Source organism: Onthophagus taurus, chromosome 8, assembly GCF_036711975.1.
Source record: "Onthophagus taurus isolate NC chromosome 8, IU_Otau_3.0, whole genome shotgun sequence".
Taxonomy (NCBI): Eukaryota; Metazoa; Arthropoda; class Insecta; order Coleoptera; family Scarabaeidae; genus Onthophagus; species Onthophagus taurus.
In genome coordinates this window covers 20,578,990-20,600,294 of record NC_091973.1, presented here as the reverse complement: position 1 = coordinate 20,600,294, position 21,305 = coordinate 20,578,990, and the positions used below count along the sequence as shown (strand labels likewise).

Sequence of the window (21,305 nt, the reverse complement as noted above, 5' to 3'; positions counted from 1 at the left end):
ATTTATTCTTTTTTATCCTATCCTTTATTGTTGGTATTTGGTAATATTTGCGTTTTATATATTTATTTAAGTCCTTTGGATTCAAATAAACCCTTAACATTTCATTTTTCTTTTCCACTATTACCAAATCGTTCACCCAGTCTGTTAGTTCTTTTACCTTGGAAATAATATCTTCTCTCTAAATTCTTCAGTCTTCTTTAATTCCTTCTTTATGACCTCTGGTAATCGCCTTACATGTCTTACTGTTGGTCGAGCATCCTCCCTTAATTTTATTTTATATTGAAACGGCAATTTTCCTAACCCATTGAATACATCTTCGTTTTCTTTTACAATTTCTTCTTTATTTTTCTTCTCTATAGATTTGCTTATTAAGTCGACCATTTTAATTAATTTTAACTTTAAACATGTTTCTAATCCTAATATTGGATTTCCATTTTCCTTTACTACTACAAAGTTTATTATTTCTTTTCTTCCTTTATCGGTTGTACATTCTAAGTTTACAGACCCTACTGTATCTAGTTTTCTTCCGCCATATGCAACTAGTTTTTGATTTGACACTCTTAAATGATGATTTCTTTTTAATTGTTGAAACATCTTTTCCATTAAAACATTAACGTCTGCTCGTGAATCTAATTTAAACATTATTTTTGTTCTATTAACAGTTAATGAGTTTTCTTTTCTTACTTCATTTACAACTTGAACCTCTTCCATATACAAATTTTCGTCTTCTTCAACTTCTTTTATACTTTTAGTCAGCAAAAAAAATTGCAAAATGTCCATAACAACCACATTTTTTGCAATTTTTATTATATGCAGGGCAGCTTCTTGGTTTATGCTCAGTTCTACATTTTTTACATTTATAGGTTTTCTCGTTAGCATTCTTATTTTTTACAACATTTATTTTTTCCTTTCTGTTAACCCATCTTGCAATACCTTTACCTGCTCCTTACTAATCTCATGAGCTCTACAAACTTGCGCGGCATGTTCCAAATCCAACGTAGACTCTCTCAATAGTCTTTCTTGTAATGTAACATCTTTAATCCCTAAAATTATTCTATCTCTTATTAGAGATGCTTCTTGTTCTCCAAATTCACATTCCTTAGCTAACTTTTTTAAATCCGTTAAATATCTATCAAACCCTTCTCCATCATCTTGCGATCTATTGAAAAATTTAAACCTACTAAATACCACGTTTTTCTTCGGATTACAATATTCGTCAAACTTTTTAACAACAGCACTATAGTTCTTTTTCTGCTTAGCGGTAAGTTGAAACGTATTATAAACACGCAAACCTTCATCTCCGATAGCATTAACAGTGCAACCTTTATCTCGTCATCTTTCTTTTCTTTTTCCGTCGCTTTTAAGTAGATTTCAAATTTTTGCTTGAAGTTTTTCAATTTTCATCAACGTTTCGTTGAAGATCACTCCTTGCGTGTGCTTAAAACATTCCATTGTTTTTCGTGAGTTTGTTCTTTTAACTTGACAGCATGTGATGACTTTCAGTCAAATAATAAGAATTCCACAGAGGATTTATAACAACTTTATTAACATTAACTTTACATACAACAATAGTAACTTATAACCTTACGACTTATAAGGGTTTTACTTCTAATGGCGGTTGACAGATTGCTGTGAAGTTGGCTATATGAACTACCTCTATACAATATAGTTTTGTGATACAAATATTCACCAAAATCCGGGTAACGCATTAATATACGCATATAAGTTTGTAATGCGGTTTTTTTATATAAAGTCATTTTTAAAGTTCTCTCTGCTTAATCGTTTATACTTAAGGCTGTTCGACCGTTTCGTGGGAATAAATTCGTTGAAAGAGAAACGGAAGTTCAAAAAAGGATAGCATATATCGGTATTACAACGCCTGTGCGTTTCTATTGGTCGATTTTTCCTTTTTTGTTATCTGAAGTTGCCCTTGAACTTGGTAAAAATAATTATTTAAGTATTTAATTTTAATTCGCCGTTTCGATGTTGAAAAATATTTTTTTTTTGGTGCGGATGCCATCTTCTATAGATATATTTCTTAAATTATATGGGCATTTAACTTCTATGATGGAATTGTTGCGATGTATTACCCCATCTGGACTGGCTCCTAAAAAATAAAAGTCTCCTTGACCTACATGTAAACCACATGGATTTATTGAAAAGCTTCCATTGCTGCGTTTTCATATTGACAACCATATTCGGTGGCTTTGTTTCCTCGAAAACTATTTTCCAATAGGCACTTTAAAAGATTGATGCTTTTCTTTTGCACACTACTCCAAAATTTGAAGCTGTTAATCTATATAACCTTTCTTGTCGCCAACAAGGATTACTATATTGACCTCTAGTTCGTACTTCTATTCCTTCTTCTTTTGTTTTTTTTCAATAAATTGAATATAACTTCTTTTCTTCTATCAATTTCTTCTTGTGGTGGTAATTTAACAACATCTCCATAGTCGTTGTCCGCTTGTAGTGCAACTGGTCTGACCCTTTTACGTTTTTTCCCTTGCTGCGTCTTTCGCCATTTCATCAACATTTTATATTTTTGTACACAACACTTTTTAGTGTAGTGTCCTAATTTCTTACCCATATTTTCTGCAATTTTCTTTAAATAATGGTCACGACAATTAAACAGAATTGGTGCAATGTGGCACCTTAGTTGGTAGGATCCTCCTAAAGAGAAATTGATCTGCAAAACTGAACATTAAAAAAGGAAACTACTAATGATTTTTACATACTCGTTTACCACCAATAAATTTATTTACTAAACTATTAAACTGATCGGCGCTATTATTATTTTTATTCAGCAAACAGGATGAAGAATTAGATATAATTCGTTGCAAACAGTTGTTGATATCTGCTTTATCTACCCGAAATCTTAATACACTGTTGAATAGCTTTCTTCGAAGTTGTAGTGGAACGAATTTTCCACTAGTGCTACGCACATATTTAGAAAGTTCAACCAATTTATTACTAAAATTGCGTAATAAATGATTGATGCATGAATATACTATCTCCTATATCGCTGACTAATGCAGCAAAAGAGTGTAAAGACTAGAGTGCAGATGTATATGTATCTGCCTCTCTCGTTACAATTCAACTCAAGACGCATGCGCGAGCACGTGGTGCGTACGCTATCATCTTGAATTAAAAATTAATAGCAGCTGATGACTTTGATGTTTATAAATCACCAAATAAACGTTTGACATATGAACATAACCTAAAATCTTAATATTTAGTTATGTATATTATAGGTTTTATGTGTATAATAACATAATTATTAACATATTTTTGGACTAAGCAATTTAAAATGTAATTATTATTTGTTACGAAAGTGAAGAAAATTTGTTAAAAGTAAAATAAAAAAGAAAAAGAGTAGTGGAGATATTTTTGGGTCCTAAAAATTGGTTGAGCAGGTACAAGGAAAGATCTCAGTGTAAAAATAAAGAATTCAAAGTCCTCGTTTAATTACATCGATGTAAATTTTATGATAGAATATTATGTACATTAAATAGTAAGTACCTAAGTACATATTTTATTAATTTTGTTATTATATCTTTGATTAATGTAACAACTTCATTAAATAGCGTGAGCTCACAAATTATGTTAAAAATTAATAACTATATTTTGGTACACATTTTTAATAATTGCTATGTATATATGTATTAATTGAATTTTAAAGAATATAATGTTTAATGAATAACCTACATAAACTTGATATTTAAAGCAATATTCAACGTCAATTTCACACAAAAGTACATATATTCTAATAATTTATTTGATGGAGCTACGATAATTTATAATTAAAGTAAATTATCTACAATAATTGCATTTTCAAACTGCATAAAATACGCGCGAAACACTTCAAGCTTTTTAAATTTTACGGTTCGCGCATGCGCTTTCGCGACACTTGAAACGACAAAGACAGAACATATATCATTCCGTCTGCCTTTGATGGAAACGCTCGCCACTCATTGCTTAGATAGGGAGTCAGCGATATAGTAGATAGTATATATATGGATTGATGCATTCTACCTTTTCTATTAAACATGTCCCGTAGGGTTTAACGGAATCTGACTTTTTTGTGACACTACTGTCCCCGTCGCCTATTAATTTTATATATTTCAGGCCATGTACTATCGCCCCAGATTTATTTGCTACATGGCGTAAAGGACAGAAAACAAATCCCCCGCACGGTCGCTTTGCCGAGTACGGCCGAAGAATCGGAGACTGGAGGCGTACTCATTTTCTCTCGAACCTGTGCTCTAGCCTTATCGTCTCTTCAACCCTGAAGTGCCGGGCGCCTAACGCCGGCTTAAAGTCGAGCGCGCCTTGGATTCGAACAAAAATACACAATTTCATTTTTACAATTCAAATAACTGGACCAATGTTATGACGTAGTCGATTTTAAAAATTCATAAAATAGTCAAATATATTCATTAAAATAAAATAATTGAACTTTAATAAGTGAAAAAAATTGTTTCTTAATTTTAAAATACGTTTCTGTACTGTATATCTTTGTAAAGTTTATTTTATTTATTTATTTCATGTGGGTACAGAAACAGGTCGAACCCAATAATACTGTACCACAATCAACCAATTGTATACAAATAAAATAGAATTACAGTTCATAATAATAATAATAATGAATTAACATTAATGGTACAAAAGTGATTCAAAAGGAAAAAAAACGAAAGCTAAGTTTAGGTGATATAAATATATCATATATCAAATATCAAATGAACGCTCGAGAGAACACACCAACTGCAGCAAAGAGCAGTTTTTTAAATGCATAGAAAGAATGCTGAAACAGATCTATTTTAACACGATTTGCCGATCTTGCCATTCTCAATAAAGGAGAGTTTTGACAGGCATTGGTTCTAGGAGTAGGTGTCATAAATAGAAAATCAAAGAAGTAATCTCGGAGGAACGTGAACACATATAGAACCAGCAAGCATTGGAGAATCACACTTGTTGTTCAAAAGTTTGTAAAAATATAATATATCCCCACAAAAGCGACGCTAGTTGAGGGTTAACATACGAAAAGAAGTGCAAGTTGATTCGTAATCAATGTATTGAATGGAAAATTTAAAACAAAGGTATTTGAGGAATTTAGATTGAATACGCTCAATTCTAGATTTATACGAGAGATACTGAGGATTCCAAACGACGCTGCAGAAGTTAAGTGTGCTGTAAACATAGGCAAAATAGAGATTTCTAATTGCAGCAATGTTTGAAAAAGCTACCGTTGATCTCATAATAAATCCTAACATACGCCAGGCTTTGGAGACAACAGTATCGATATGTTTATCAAATAATAATTTATAATCAAATGTAACACCCAAATCTCTAATAAATGAGACACGTTGCAACTTCTCACCAGCGACGCTATAATTGTAGTGGATTGTGTTCAACCTCCTAGAGAAGAAAATAACATTACACTTTGATAAGTTTAATGAAAGGCGATTATTTAAGCAAAAAGCATGTAGATTGTTTAAGTCAGATTGCAGTTTAGAACAATCAAGAGGTGAGGAGATACGGAGAAAGAGTTTTAAATGGTCAGTTAAAGAATTTAGTTAAAATTCGATGTAAAAATCTTAATTTCTGTCTCTTAATTTCCATTAGTAATATTTCTTTCTAATCTCATTTAAAATGGGGATTTTAACCGTTTAATATTATAGAAAGTCTGAATAATTTCAAGCCATTTACGACCATTAATGTGTTTACGCACCGTTTCTTCACATTTTTCTTCTCCCGGACCACCCGGATTTCTGCGGAAGTCGTTATATCCAGGATTCAATTGCAAAAAAAAAATATTGATTGACGGCTTTGGAAGGGGCTTTTCATCCCGCGGAATCAGTTTTATCTTTTTCGTCTTGAGGACCACAGCCAGGTATGCACTTATTGTTTCACACTTGGTTTTGTCGGTCAGCATTGAAAAAATTAATAAGATTTTATCAAATATTAAGAACAGTTTAATAATAAAAATTATACTTACTTAATAATGAATAAAATTTGTTATGTCAAAATTTAATAATGAGTGTATAACCCGTTACCATGACCAATCGCTGACATAAATCCCCGCCACGAAGACTATCCCATTTCCGTATAACGTATTCTTCAAAAATAGCTCGGTCCCGAAATCGTTCGTCAAATTCCCACCCGGGTACCATATAACCCCACACCTCTTCAATGGGATTTAAATCGGGCGAGCGTGGAGGCCATTTTAATCGTTCTACGTTGTTATTGTCTTGAAACCACTCCTCGACTAACCGAGCGGTATGGATGGGGCTGTTGTCTTGTACAAATGTCAGAACCTCCACCTCATCCTCAGGATATACTGCCCTCACACTTGGAATAAAAATTTCTTCCAAAACCCCAACATAATGCCGAGCAGTAAATGCAGGGGACGAAACTTTAACCAACGCTCCACTCCCGGCATCGCTGATCCAACCCCATACACCTGATAAACAGTTATTGTGGTAATTGTAGTAATTCGTCAGATATCATTATCATAGAGTAGTTACGAGGTTCTAGGGCTTACCAAGTGAGACTCGTCCACTGGTTGCCATCGCAACGACATTTTCGGCGTCATATCTCGTCCCACTACGACGCCAAACTCGCTGTTTCGGATTTTGGGGTGACAAAAACGTCTTTTCATCCGAAAATATGACACCTCGCCAATCCCGGTTTATATTTTCTTGACAAAATCTCAATCTATGCTGGGCATTCTGGGGTGACAGCTGAATTTTTTCTGCCGGTATTCTAGCCCGCAAACCTATAAAATTATTAAAATTGTTTAGTCATTCTGCTATTTTCTATGTATTACTTTAAAATACCATTCTCGTTTAAACGGTTTCGTATGGTTTGAAGGGAGCAGTCGACTATTAATTCCTGCCGGATAGCTCTTGATGAGTAAGTTGGGTGCATACGAGCATAATTGACATCTTTTCGCTCATCTTCATCGGCAGTTGTTTTTCTTGGTACTACTCGTGTGCTCCTTAAACCCCTCTCGCCATTCAAAGCGCCTCGCCTTATCCATCTGTTTACTGTCCATCTCTACCAACAAAGCGAAAAATATAACCACAAAGAATTTCATGTTTTCAAAAATAATTCAAGTAACCCTTTTGATTAATGAATTCCATTAGTCTTGGCAAATCAAAATGATTATTATAGATCTCCTTAAAATACACCCAAGTTTCATTAAAAATCGGGCAAATTTTACTTCAAATTCACACAGATTTTATTGCCTTCTAGAAACAAAATTGATGGGCAGATCAAAAGCACAAAATTATTTTATTAAAAGTAAAACTATTGTGTATTTACATTGTCAAAATAATTATAATTGGTAGATGATAAAATCGGAATTTAGCTTACTATATAATCATAATATTCAAAATTATTCAATCTTACCGACAAATTCACTTGGTTGCAAATTTGATGAATGGGTATTCCGGCCTCGGCCAGAGCACATATTCGCAGTCTTTGCGCAAAACTACTTACCGCTTCACCTAACACCTTCATCGTGAATACTTAACACTAAATTATCACTACCCTAATACTCTAATTTAACACTATCAAAAGCAAAAAAAAAATAAGAAACCGCTACGAAAAATAACAATAAATTAATACTATCTTAATATAAAAATAACGCAGTCGTAAGGCTATCAAAATCAAAAATAAAGAAGAAAACGCTCAGCAAAAAATAACAAAACACTATCAACAACCGCTCACGATCGCCAAAAGCAAAGTGATGTCCATACGAAACTTAAAAGAATAAATACCATCAAAAAATTAAAATTCTAGGTAATTGCGTTATCTCATTTTTTTATGACCATCGAAAACCCTTTGTAAAATCTTACCGGGCGGGTATGTTTCCCAGAATGGATGGTAACAGCTGACAAACTCTAAACGAAAATTACAATAAATATTTTGTTGTGTATTTTATTATGAATGATTTAATTAAAGAATTTAGTGAAATTTTGACAGATAATAATTTTCAATCAAAAGTAAACGTTACAGTAATAATTACAATAAACTATTTTTAATACTTTTTTTAAATATTGGCCGAAATACGATTTTTCCGACCCACGAACTATAGGCGTCATCAGTAGGCCGGGGTCGTAAAGCATTTTCCCCTCCTCTGCGCCAAAAAAAAAAAAAAGAAAATATATATACAGGATGACCCGTTAAGCGTACGGAGCGGCTGTATCTCGACAACGGTAAGGCCTAGAGGTTTGGGAAAAAATCCTTATAAGCAAAGTGGGCAAGAGAAATACCTGGAAATTATTTTGAAGTTCGTAACTCGATCCCTAGGGGGCGTAACTGCCATAGAGAAACATAAAATTCCCGCTATCTCAGAAAGTTAGACGATGAGCTATAACTTTGACAACATCATTTAGTAGCTTGGATAATACCGCATCGCTTTTGTTTTGCGATATTTCTCATATATGTCATAATAAGGGAGGGGGAGGCCAATGCGTTTTCAAATGTTTACATTATAATATCTCCTGGACCTTAATGGGTAACTTAAACATCTATTGATAAGGAACCTGAAATTCGCTAATTTATGATTTAATGGATGAGCTGAATTAAAAGGAATTGTATAAGGAACCGTTGTAGGTTTTCTATAATTATTTCTATTATAAGTTATATTTTCTTCTGATCGAATGATTTTTAGATCTAAAAATTTATACTATTGTTCAATTCTATTTTATAACTAAAATATTCATCCTAAACTTGATGAATATTATGTGTTTGCGATTCATGTTGCAAGTTTAAAATTTAAACGCGGGTTTAGTCGTTCTTAATAAAGTTACTTACATTGATAAGACATTAGAATTTTTTAAAGCAAACAATATATTCAAAATTAACTCTGATCCCACCACGAAATATAACTACATATTAAAAAACTTTATTAAAAATAATGTTGAAGCACTGAAGCCTTTTAACATTGACACTTTTAATACTTCCGTCATGAACCCATTGATACCTACAATGAAAAGTCTGATTAAGCTGCACAAGAAAGACAAAGGCATTAGACACATTATTGGTAATAATAACACCCCAACTTATAGAGTTGCTACAATCATCCAAAAATTCCTCCTTGCAACTTTTAAGGATAAGTTTCATTATAATATTTTAAATTCACAAGATCTTATAAAAAAGACCAAAAATTTAATTATATCTAAGAAAACTAGACTTATATCATTTGATATCATAAATCATTATATAATTTATCTCTCCCTATAAAAGAGACAATTTCAGTCATAAAGGATCACTTGATTGAAAGGCACACTGAATTGCAACTTAAATTTGAAAACATTTTAGCCCTATCCAACCTACTTGAATTAGTATGTAGTCAGAATTTCTTCATGTTTAATAACCAATATTTTCTAATGACAGACAGTCTTCCAATGGGATCTCTCATATTAGGCATTTTAGCCGATATTTATGTTAATTATTATGAAGCTAAAGTTTTTACAAATAAATACAAATTATTTAATAAAGATATAATATTTTACTATAGATACTTCACAATCTGTTTAATAACTTATGTTCACTAAATTTCACAAATGAAATCGAATCCAATTTGAAAATAAACTTTTTGAACTTGGAAATAAGAAAGAATTATACTACCAACAAACTCGAATTAAATATTTTCAGAAAACCCACTTGTACCGACTCTACAATACCAAAATCCTCATAGAGCTGCGCTCAACATAAATTTGCATCATTTAGATTTTTATTTCATAGACTGATGAATTTTCCATTAAACATAAATGATTACATTGAGGAATTAAAGAAAATCGTAAAGATTGGATACAATAACGGTTTTAATATACAGAACATGCAGAATGTTTACCTTAGTGTGTACAATAGAATAATCAACAATCTCATATATCTTCATTACAAGATTCCTCAACATTTTATTACGTTACCATTTCATCCATCGTTAATACGATTAAAGAGAAATTTAAACAATCGTATCATAAACATAGCATTTACTTCAAACAGAAAGGTTGGACACTTATTGATAAATAACAACCACAAATTTGACAATCTAAAACTTAGCGGACTTTACAAAATTACATGTGAGGATTGTTCAAAATATTAGATTGGACAGACCGGACGAAATTTAAAAATTAGAGCTAATGAAAATTTAACAAAGACCTCTTCTGCATTTTATAGACATCTGAAAGGTGAAAACCATAACTCTACTCCTAACAATATACAAAAAAAAATAAATCCAGGGAACTAGACCCGATTGAGGAGTTCGAAATTATTAAACATAAAAAACTAAAGGTGATTTGATTCTAAATGAAATCACGGAATCGACGATAATGCCAAAGTATCTAATGATTTCAATAAATTCATCACATATGTGATGAGACAAATAACTAACAGAACCTCTTCCCTGATTTCAAATTGCCTTTGAAACGCCTATCTATATTTTCGCCCGAACCTCTAAATGGTAATTCTTGTCTTGAAAGAAACTTTACAGTGGCTGGTATACGTTCTAAGACTTTTCACCAGTAGAGTTCTTCATTCTGAATTTGATTCCTTAATTTTATATTTATTGTCCCTACTAATGATGTTCGATGAGCAAATGTCATCATTGGTTTTATATGCAGTTTAGATTCTTCATGACTTTTTAAAGTCCTCGTAAGATTTTTCCAGTCCGAGTATTCAGTCGTTAAGCGAGACAGATTGTTTTCTTTTGAAAATAATTTGCAAGGATAACAAAAAACTACTTTGACAGAAGAATCATAAATAAGCCATTCCCTTTTTTCTCTTTTTCCGTTCTGGACACACACACAACAAACTCAACACAAACATGCGGCACCAGGGCATAGCCCATTACCGCCCCAAACTCTCATTCTCATTTACACTCGACCGACGCTAGCCATACGCTATACGCTATCAGTCGGCAGCCAGGTTGGTACCAAACAGGTTGTGATCTATTAAACGAAGCATTTCCTTTCCAGGTTGGCTCCAGAATACACCACCGTGAATCATCGAAACGCTCCTTAAGGCTGGTATAAATCTATTATACCAGCTATCACAGACTCGCAGTAAATAAATAAATAAACTCTTTATAAATAAAACTGTAAATAAAATATCTCTACTTATGTACAAATCGAAACAATAATTAAATAAATAAACATCACAATACTCTACATATTACGTCTTTTCGTAAATACGAGATCGACGAACAGTTTGAAATCTAAATATTTCTGTTTGCTATGTAATATCTTATCTAGCCTCACCATCCCCCAATCGCTCAGGCCCTGTGACCGGAGGTATTGGCCCCTCTCCACCCTGTATCTGTTGCAATTCCCCAACATGTGCACCACTGACTCCACCTCTCCGCACACACATTGGTCGGATTCTTCCAGTCCCAGTTTTTTGAGGTTTTCACGTATCGGACCATGTCCCGATAGAGCAAATCCAAGGTGGAGTGCGATCCTCAGCCAGGAGGGCCATTTATCCCGAACCTTGCGGACAAACAGGTAAGTAACCCTTCCCCTACCACAGTTATCCCACCGATCCTACCATACGGCCAGTACATTTTTATTAACTTCCCTCTTAATTACACACTTTTTATTGACCGTTACATTACATCTCGTCACGGCTTCAAGTTCTAACGGCGGACATCCAGGCAAAACTCTCGGCGTCTCCGTAGACACCGTGCGACACAGGGGCAGCATAGCCATTAACATCGTACGCTGGATGGATACTAACTTTCGTCTAAGATGAGAGTTTTGAACTCTTTCTCCCCAGACCTGGACGCCATATAACACGATACCCAGAAATAGGCCCTTATAGATAACTCGCAGAGCGTCCCTTCCCAGACCCCACTCGGCCCTCATTACGCCCTTCAACTTGGCCACAAAGGTAACCGCCTTCACGTCCTCGAGGTGCGGAAGGAAGGTCCATTTCTCGCCCAGTGTCACCCCTAAGTATTTAACAGATGGTGAATATTTTATGGACTTACCCCCAAGTCTGATGATCGGTCTCCTTTTCAAAGTCCCTTTGAGTATCATCTCCGTCTTGGATTCGGAGATCCCCAACCCCTTTTCCACCACCCAGGCATGGATTCCGTCCAACGCAGCCGCCACCAGCACGAGAATATCATCGGCATACTTCCCGCCGTCGACGATATGGTGATGCTTCTACCGTTGAAGTAATCACGGATCACCTCGTATACATTCCGGTGGACCCGTGCCCTGCGTAGCGTAGCGAGTACGCTCGGCCACCATACGGTATCGAAAGCGGCCGCGATATCGATAAAAATACCCAAGATATAACGACACTCGCGCAACACTACTACTTCCCGCACCCTTCGCAACGCATCTACGGTACCCAGTCCTTCCTTAAACCCGAACTGTCTTCTATTGTGCCCGACGTTCATCCGGTACCGCTTATCTATCTTGTTCCACAATATTCTTTCGAACAGTTTCCCGAACACCGGGAGCAGCGAAATCAGTCGATACGATTTGACGCTCGCAACGTCCCTTCTTCTTCAGGAGCATCACTGCCACCGCCTTCTTCCATTCCGCCGAAAAGACCCCTTTCTCCAAGCACTTGTTATACAAATCCTTCAGGATTGCTGACCTCAGCTCTCAGAGTTTCCGAACGTACTCGGGATAAATGCAATCCCCCCCCCGGCGATTTCCCTTGCTTCATATCCTTAATGGCGCTGTGGAGGTCATGCATCCTCACCCAACAATCTCCAACCCCAGAATCGTAGACTTCACTCTCAATTACGCCAATTTCGTCTTCCCTGAAGATCACGAGGGACTCTATTATGATGCGTGCAGTCTCCTCCCAACCACTCGATTCGGTCTCCCCCGCCCTTATAGCGTGGACGAGATTACGGACCGGGATCTTCTCCATCGCCATTTTATAAACCAATCCCCATGGTTCATGCTCGACGAAGTCCACCCACCCCTTCTTCTTCGCCGCCACAATTGTTTGTTTGTAGGCGTTTACTCTGACCTTGAGCGACCTCTTCAGCTGATCAGTCCTATTTCCTCCAGACCTCCTCTCCTTCTGGAACTCCCTGCGTAGTCGCCTGATCACCTCCCTCTCTCTTCCCAACTCCGCACTCCACCACCGACACTTCCGTTTACCGTCCGACCGCGGTTTCAGCGTTTCACATATTCAACCACCACATTCACATTCGCACACTCCGAAAGCCACACCACCTCACGTCGACCGAACGACCGGCAAACCAACTCCTCGGCCCTACCCCAGTCCACGTTTTTAACACTGTTAATAATAATTTTTCTTTCTTTTTCAGGTCCACCCACCGGGAAGGTAGATATCAAGACGCGATGGTCCGAAGACGTATCGTCGACAACCTTCCAGCCCGAAATCGAACCCAGCAGACCCGACCCGATCAACGTAATGTCGATGTTGGACTCACCGTTGCTAGTCGTAAATGTACTGTGATGTCCAGACTCGTTCAGCAGATGCAGCCCGCTGGTAAGTATAAACTTCTGGAGGAACTCGTCCTTCTCACCCACCGGTCTGTCATGCCACAACTGGGATCTCACGTTCGCATCCGTGGCTATCACTACCTACCCGGCACCTAACTGCCGGTCTAACGTTTCAAGTTTCTCGATGTATCTCTCTATGCCTTCCCGGTATTGGCAGTGCATCGACACGAGTACCGTTTTTGCTACTCCAATTTCACACGTAACGCAAGCTACGTTCGCGCACGTATCCCAGTACCGTCACGACCATCGCGTCGATCAACACCACGACGGCAGCACCAACCGGCTCACCCACGCCTTTAATTAACCGCCCCACACTGGTGACATCTCGACGTCCCGTGAAAAGTACGGCTCCTGCAAGAGCAACACGTCCACACCCCTTGTAACGGTTTTGTTTTCCGTTACTTATATTTTTGTGTTTGGTTAAAATTTTTGTCGTCTGAATTTTTAAAATTTGAATTCAGATTGTCGTTGGAGACTGGTTGTGAGGTTGTTGCTTTTTGATTGGTTCGAAGGTGGTTTGTAGCGAGCGATGGGTGGTTGATTTCTTGATTTGCCAGTTTCGTCCTAATCGTTGTGTAACGAGAGTCATTTTATCTTACGCTCCGTAAACGTTATAAGAAAGCGTGGTTATTTAAGAAATATGATTTATTGTTTACCTGTTTGGTAACTTAAGATAAAATGAACGTCGTAACGAAGTTGTAATAAACAAGTACGAATTAAAGAAGTTAAGCAAAAAGTGATCTCTCCTCGCGATCTTTCCCTATTTATAGACAATAGTGGTACGATGTTTCGAAGACGTATTTGACCAATAGAAAATGGAATTGTATGTCACAACTGACCAATGAAAAAGAGGATACCAAATTGCTGAAATGGTATCACACGATCTAGGATCGAAACATCGTACGTGATTGTAAATGCGATATCTGCATTTATTTCTTAAGAATCCGAACAAAGAAAATAGTTCGGATCAGGAGGCATATTTCTAACAAAAATGAAAGAAAAACAAGAGTTCATTATACTAGAATTAATAATTAATTAATACAATAAAGTAATAATAAAATAACGCTACTACACAACACCTCCTCCCTAATTTTGAAAATTGTACCTAGGGTTAGTGGTGTTGGTGCAATTTTCTACATGGGAACTAGCTGACGGCTGCGACACGTCTTCCGGCGGACTAAAATCTAAAGTACCAGATGTTATATTTGTTAAATTCTTTGGTTTAGATCCATCTTTAATCTTAACGACTACTTTATAACTACAAAATCCAGTAAAACAAGCAATTAAAACAGTTACAAGAATAGAAGTTACATAATTATAAGTAACATAACTTGATACATTTTCTAGTCTCTCCGTTTCAATACTCAGGTCAGAAAGCGATTTACTAGCTTCATTTAAAGAAGTTAAATCTAATGGATTTACTAGTGTAGGCGTTGATAAACGGAAAAGTTAAAATCATTGTAAACAGTTGCATTCAATCGTACGTTAGGTATGAAATTTTTATATACAGAAGAATTTGACTTTTCCGCATAAGCTAAAATAATAGATTTTAAAAATGCTTTGCAGTCACCATCTGCCCGTAAAATGCCTGAACCTTTCATATAAGTGAAAATTGTATTTTCCTTGCAATCAAAATTTACTTTTACTTCTTAGGGTCTTAGGCCATCTGATGGCGGCCATTGCACACGCGCTCTTGTGTTCGCTCCGCGATTTTCGTGTGTTTTTAGCGTAAAATAAGAGTTTGTGCTTGTTCTAACCGTGCTTAAATCACGCGTAAGGGCTTTAGCTAGTCTAAAGTGTAAAGTGGTTAAGGATTTCAGGGGTAAGTCGTAGATAATTACTGACAACCAGAACCTAACCTCACATTCTGCTACGCGTGCACCGCCCGACGTGTTTGGGACGGTCGCGCTGTTTTAGCTGCTAAAAAGGGGAGATGAGCTCTACGAGCACCACCCAGGAACCGGCAGCCGCCCCGGAGGGCCCGTTGGACGATGGGCAGGGCTTCATTGAAGTCCACCGTCGTAAACGGAAATATTCCGGCCCCCGCAGGGAATCAGGCGCCGCTTATAGAAGGAGGCGTAAGGAGAGGGAACTCTCTGAGAGGGAAAAAGATCCCTCCACCTCCGTCCAGGGGACCAGCCGTGCGCCACATAGATCTGGCTCGTCGGGAGCTAGAGCTCGACACCTGCAGCAATGTAGGGGGAGCGATGCTCGCACCCAAGGGCCGGAAAAGGGGCAACCTAAGAGGCAACGGTCCGCCACCTCTTCTGAACCCTCTTTGAGGAAGACGAAGAGGGCGAAGCAGGGTACCGCCCTAGGTCAACGGGCTGGTAAATCGAGTACCGACCCCAAAAGTAACGCGGCTTACAAAGATGCACTTTTAGTGCACCTAAAAGTAGCCGTGATTAACGGCCTAAACCCGCTAGGGAAACTTAGCGAGGCGGAAGCTGAAAAAATCAGGATGGAGCTAACGAATAAGCTCGTAGGGCAAATTTGTGGCGACATTCCTGGCACTAACACGCCGACACCAACCTTCTCTTCGATGGTTTATGTGGGGCAGATCCTAAAGATCACCTGCAATGATAACTCATCGTTGGATTGGCTGAAGGCGAACGTGGCGCTGCTTCCGCCCCTAGAAGGCGTGAAATTAAGCGTCGTAAAGGAAGTTGATCTTCCATCCATGTCGAGAGTCCAAATTTGGCTCCCGACGTATGACGTAGACCTCAAATCACAGGAGGATATTCTACGTGTATTGGCGGGCCAAAATAAACACCTGGATATCGCCAACTGGTGCCTCTTCCGCCACGAGAAGATCGACAAGTCTCAGGGACGTCTGTTGGTCTTCGGAGTTGCGAAGAAGGACGCCGAGTGGCTAAAGGCGAACGGAGGTAAAATCTGCTACCTCTTCAACACTTTAAAGGCCCGTGTCAGCAGATTGAAAGACCCCATGAAAGGGGACGAAGAAGCTGAGCTAGGGGAACAGGCTCAGCAGATGGAATCTGGAGAGGATCCGATTGCTGAAGAGGGCGACGCGACCATCGTGCACCTCGAAGCCGACCCTATGTCTCCAGTTGCAATGGAGACCTTGGACGAATCCATCCTGGACTCACCATCTCCAGGGGAGAACGAGAAGGTCCCGCAGGACACCTCTACACCGCAATGACGGACACAGGTGATGTACAAGGGGTTGGTGACCAGCTAAGGGTAGTTCAGTGCAACCTGCATCACAGCAGGGCTGCAACTGCTACCCTTTGCCGCCACCTCGATATGATGAACAATGTAATCGCACTGATCCAAGAACCTTGGGTTAATAAATCCAGGGTCTGCGGACTCAGTGGTTTAAGCGGTTCTATTTTCAGCTGTTCCAGCGACGAAAAAGTCCGAACTGCTATCTATGTACCTAAACATGTTCGGAGCTATGTGATGCCCCAGTTTACGGGCACCGATGTTACGACAATTAGGATACGTTTAACTGTAAACCGCAAGGAAACAGATATCATGATGGCATCCGTTTACCTCCCCATTGAGGACCAGCCTCCTTCCGTTGGATTGGTACGTCTGGTCGAAGCCGCCAGGGCAGGTAAATGGAATCTCGTCATCGGATGCGATTCAAACGCTCACTCAACGGCTTGGGGTAGTGCGAAGGATAATACTAGAGGTAAGACCCTTTTAGATTTTATATATAGCAGTAATCTAGACATACTTAATCGAGGCACAGAACCGACCTTTGTAACTGCTAAAGGTCAATCGGTTATCGATATTACTCTAGCCTCTATGGGTATCTCACAATCAATCCAAAACTGGCGAGTTTCCGACATCGTTTCAATGTCGGACCACAGATGGATAATCTTTGATCTTGGGAACATCAAGATCGGAACCAAACTGAGTCGCAATCCCAGAAGGACGGACGTGGATAAATTCAGGTCAACGTTATCTGGGTTATTGGTTAAACTCGGGTTACGGCAACCAGCTGATAGCTGCGAAGTAGAGGAATACACGAACTCTTTACGTGATTCCTTAATTAAATCATATAAAAAGGCTTGCCCCTTCCGTAAGGAGGCTGAGTCCGGTCGTGCAACCATTTGGTGGTGCCCCGAACTCGCCAAACTTAAACGGGAGGCGCGGGCTACCTTTAATAGAGCTAAAAACTCGAAAATGGATTCTGACTGGAACTTGTACAAGAGCAAGCTGGCAGAATTTAAAAAAACCATTCGTCAGAAGAAGCGGGAAGCGTGGAGAGGTTTTTGTGAAGAAATTACCTCCTATAGCGAAGTCTCCCGCTTGAAGAAGGTGCTCGTTTCGAGCCCTGAGCGGCGCATTGGTTTATTAAAGAAGGGTGACGGTTCTTACACCGACAACCTTCAAGAAAGTCTTCAGCTTCTAATGACAGTTCATTTCTCAGGTTCGGACAACTTTGCTACTCTTCAACAGGAGTCCAACCACGTACCGACCGCGGATGAATGGCTACTGGCCAACACCATCTGCGAGGAGGAAAAAATACGATGGGCCGTGAATACGTTCTCACCGTTTAAAACTCCAGGACCGGATGGGATCGCACCGGCCCTATTACAATGGGGACTGGAGGACCTCATACCGCACCTGAAGAGAATCTTCCAGGGATGCCTGGCGCTTCGCTATGTACCGGGTAGTTGGCGTGACGTCACAGTCAACTTTATACCAAAACCGGGTAAGCAAGATTACTTCCATCCGAAGTCATTTAGACCAATTAGCCTCTCTTCCTTTCTATTAAAATCGTTGGAGAGGCTATGCGATCGCTATATCAGGGACTCTTGTCTTCACAACAGACCATTAGACCCTAACCAACATGCTTACACCCAGGGAAAGTCCACGCTGACGGCTCTTCACTCAGTGATCAGTTTTGTTAGCGGTGCACTGGACCTTAAAGAGTCCGCCCTGGGGGTTTTCATTGACGTTGAAGGCGCTTTTGATAAAACCACCTTCTCCAGAATCAACGAAGCTTTGTTAGAGCATGACGTCCCTCCGGCCCTTTGTGGCTGGATTGAGAGCACTCTAAGACAAAGAATCGTCAATTTGAGGGCTGGTCAGGCCACCCTTCAGGGGGCAGTTACTAGAGGCTGCCCGCAGGGGGGAGTATTATCTCCACTTTTGTGGAATCTCACCCTGGATAGCCTCATGAAACGCCTATATCTAGCCGGTTTTAAAACCACTGGCTATGCAGATGACCTGACAATCCTTATAAGAGGCAAGTACGTAAATGCACTCTTTGGAAGGATGCAGGAAGCACTCAATCTAATTGAGAAATGGTGTAACGAGCAATCTCTTTCTGTAAACCCCAAGAAGACGGAAATGATTCTTTTTACACGCATGCGCAACATAGGCAATCATAGACTGCCAATGCTTGCTAAAACTCCACTCACGCTATCTACAGAAGTTAAGTACTTGGGATTAACGATAGATAGTAAGTTAACGTGGAAATCCCACCTAGAAAATAGAGTAAATAAGGCTTGTGTCGCATTCGGCCAGTGCCGGAGGGCCGTTGGAAGGACTTGGGGTTTGTCCCCCACGATAGCCCTCTGGATTTACACGGCCGTAATTAGACCAATGCTGACGTATGGTGCGGTGGTTTGGTGGACTAGAACTTCAAAATCCATTGCCACCACCGCACTTAATAGAATACAGAGACTCGCGTGTTTGTATGTTACAGGTGCGCTGCGATCAACCCCCACCGCGGCCATGGAAGTCATGTTAAACTTACCACCACTAAACTTATACATTCAGGAAGTGGCGCTGGTAACCATGCTAAGACTACAATCAGTAGGAATTATGAAAGTTGGGGACGCTGGATGCAGTTCGACACTCTGGAGGGGAGCCGTTGTCGACATACCTTTACTCGAGTGTAAAACGGACTACATACCAGCCGAATATGTATTTTCAAAGAAGTACCTAACCTATAGCAGTGCCACAGCAGTAGATACACATAAAGATCTTAAGATCTACACTGATGGTTCGAGGAGACGGAATGGTGCAGGCGCTGGGGTCTTTTCTCATGACCTTCAGATACGACTCTCTGAACCTTTAGGAACAGGTACCACCGTCAAACAAGCGGAACTAACCGCTATTAAACTTGCCGCTGACTCTATTATTAATTCCAAGAAGAGGGGTAAGTGTTTTACTATTTTTACAGACAGTAGACAATCTGTTTTAGCACTAAGCAGAGTAGTTATAACCTCTGGGCTAGTTATGGATTGTCATATGGCATTGGAAGAGGCCGCGATACACAATCGCGTAGCTATCCAATGGATTAAAGGGCATTCTGGTTGCTCGGGTAACAACCACGCTGACAGGCTGGCCAAAAGAGCCGCCGGTAGAGCGCTTTGTGCACCCGAGCCGATAATCACCCCTTCCTTAGCTACTCATATTGAATTGATTAAGCGCTTCACTCACAAAAAGTTCTTGAACTGGTGGGATAGAGTTACGGGCTGTCACCTTGCTAAGGAATTGCTGAAATATCCGTCAGCAACAACAGCTCAGTTCTTTGTAGGGCTCGATAAATGTGCCCTTCGCATAGTTACAGGTCTCCTCACGGGGCACTGTAAGGTGAACAAGCACCTCTACAACATGAAGCTTGTTGATTCCCCTCTCTGTCGAGCCTGCGAGCAGGACGATGAGACGGTTAAACACATCTTGTGTGATTGCCCCTCTCTGACCGACCTCAGAATGAGGACCTTTGGAGAGGAATGGCCGACCACGGATGGCATCAGGAACACACCTCCGAGAGACATCCTAGCCTTTGGAAAATCCCTTGGCTGGTTGATGTGACCGGAGGGGGTGCGGGGAGGATGCACAAGGGGCCCAATGGGGCCTAGGTGCTGTGCGCGTTCACGCACACACTCCCACTTCCATACATACATACATACATTACTTTTACTTGTTCAGGAGTAACAAATATCCAAGTATGGGTTTGTTCAAGTTGGATAAATAAAGGTTTGTTAACGTTAATGACTCTTATTTGACAAAGTATTGGAATAGAGTGTCCATGAGATATGAACAACTCTGATTCGCACGAGGGATGAGAACGAGTTAACAGTAACGGTGTAGTTTGTTTACAAATATAACGATTTTGAATTTTAAAACAAGACTCTAATTTATTCATTATGAAAAAGAAAATAATATTGGTGCACGTTATCAATTACAAGAAAAGGCTTCTGAGGTGCAATGAACTGGTAAGTTTTTCTTTTAAGATTAATTATAGAAGGCATTGGAGAGATTTTATATAAATCGTAAATTTTTAACTCTATAATTGGTAAGTATGAATGTTATTTTGTCATTGAGTACATATATATTTGGTTTCAGCATCTGCATTAGGATATGAGCATTTTCCAAGGAAACGTTGAAAGGAAAGGTAGTGCCTATAGGTAAGTAGGATTGATCTTTTGTAATTCTTCAATAAGTTTAACAGGATTCATGACAAATGGATGAATAATTCCTTTTTGTGACATTGTAACGATTTGTAATAAATTCAGTTGCTCTTAACCATGAGTAAGATTAATTAAATATTCTTTCATTCTTAAAAGTTGGGTTTCAATTAGGTACATTTTATTTCGCATTTTGTAACGGTTTATTTTTCCCTTAGAACCTTTCCTCTGCTTATATAACATCTTTATCGAACAGTATTGATTTTTGTTTAATTTTCCTTGTTACCGTTTTAAAATTTGCGATTAAGATTTCTGTTCTAGGTTCTAGGTCCTTGCCCCATAGATGTCTTGTTCCTTAATCATTTACCCCTTCCACTAAGTTTTTGAACTCTTAATTTTCTTTAAT

The 21,305-nt window shown here is 38.9% G+C and overlaps 2 protein-coding genes and 1 long non-coding RNA gene across 3 annotated transcripts; 2 read left to right on the top strand and 1 right to left on the bottom strand.

Moving 5' to 3' along the window:
• Positions 1 to 6,137: 6,137 nt before the first annotated feature.
• Positions 6,138 to 7,122, bottom strand: LOC139431149 (uncharacterized). The gene is made up of 3 exons (XR_011641449.1): positions 6,837 to 7,122; positions 6,542 to 6,775; positions 6,138 to 6,460 (listed from the first exon to the last, which is right to left on the bottom strand). It is a non-coding gene; the product is annotated as an uncharacterized lncRNA (long non-coding RNA).
• An 8,313-nt stretch (positions 7,123 to 15,435) lies between these two features.
• LOC139431388 (uncharacterized) lies at positions 15,436 to 16,441 on the top strand. The gene is made up of 2 exons (XM_071199048.1): positions 15,436 to 16,390; positions 16,437 to 16,441. The coding sequence occupies exons 1-2, from the start codon at positions 15,436 to 15,438 to the stop codon at positions 16,439 to 16,441; spliced, it is 960 nt and encodes a 319-aa protein (XP_071055149.1).
• LOC139431131 (uncharacterized) lies at positions 15,625 to 20,393 on the top strand. The gene is made up of 2 exons (XM_071198743.1): positions 15,625 to 17,160; positions 17,905 to 20,393. Exons 1-2 carry the CDS (start codon positions 16,662 to 16,664, stop codon positions 20,301 to 20,303), a joined length of 2,898 nt encoding a protein of 965 aa, XP_071054844.1. The 5' UTR covers positions 15,625 to 16,661; the 3' UTR covers positions 20,304 to 20,393.
• Positions 20,394 to 21,305: the final 912 nt, after the last annotated feature.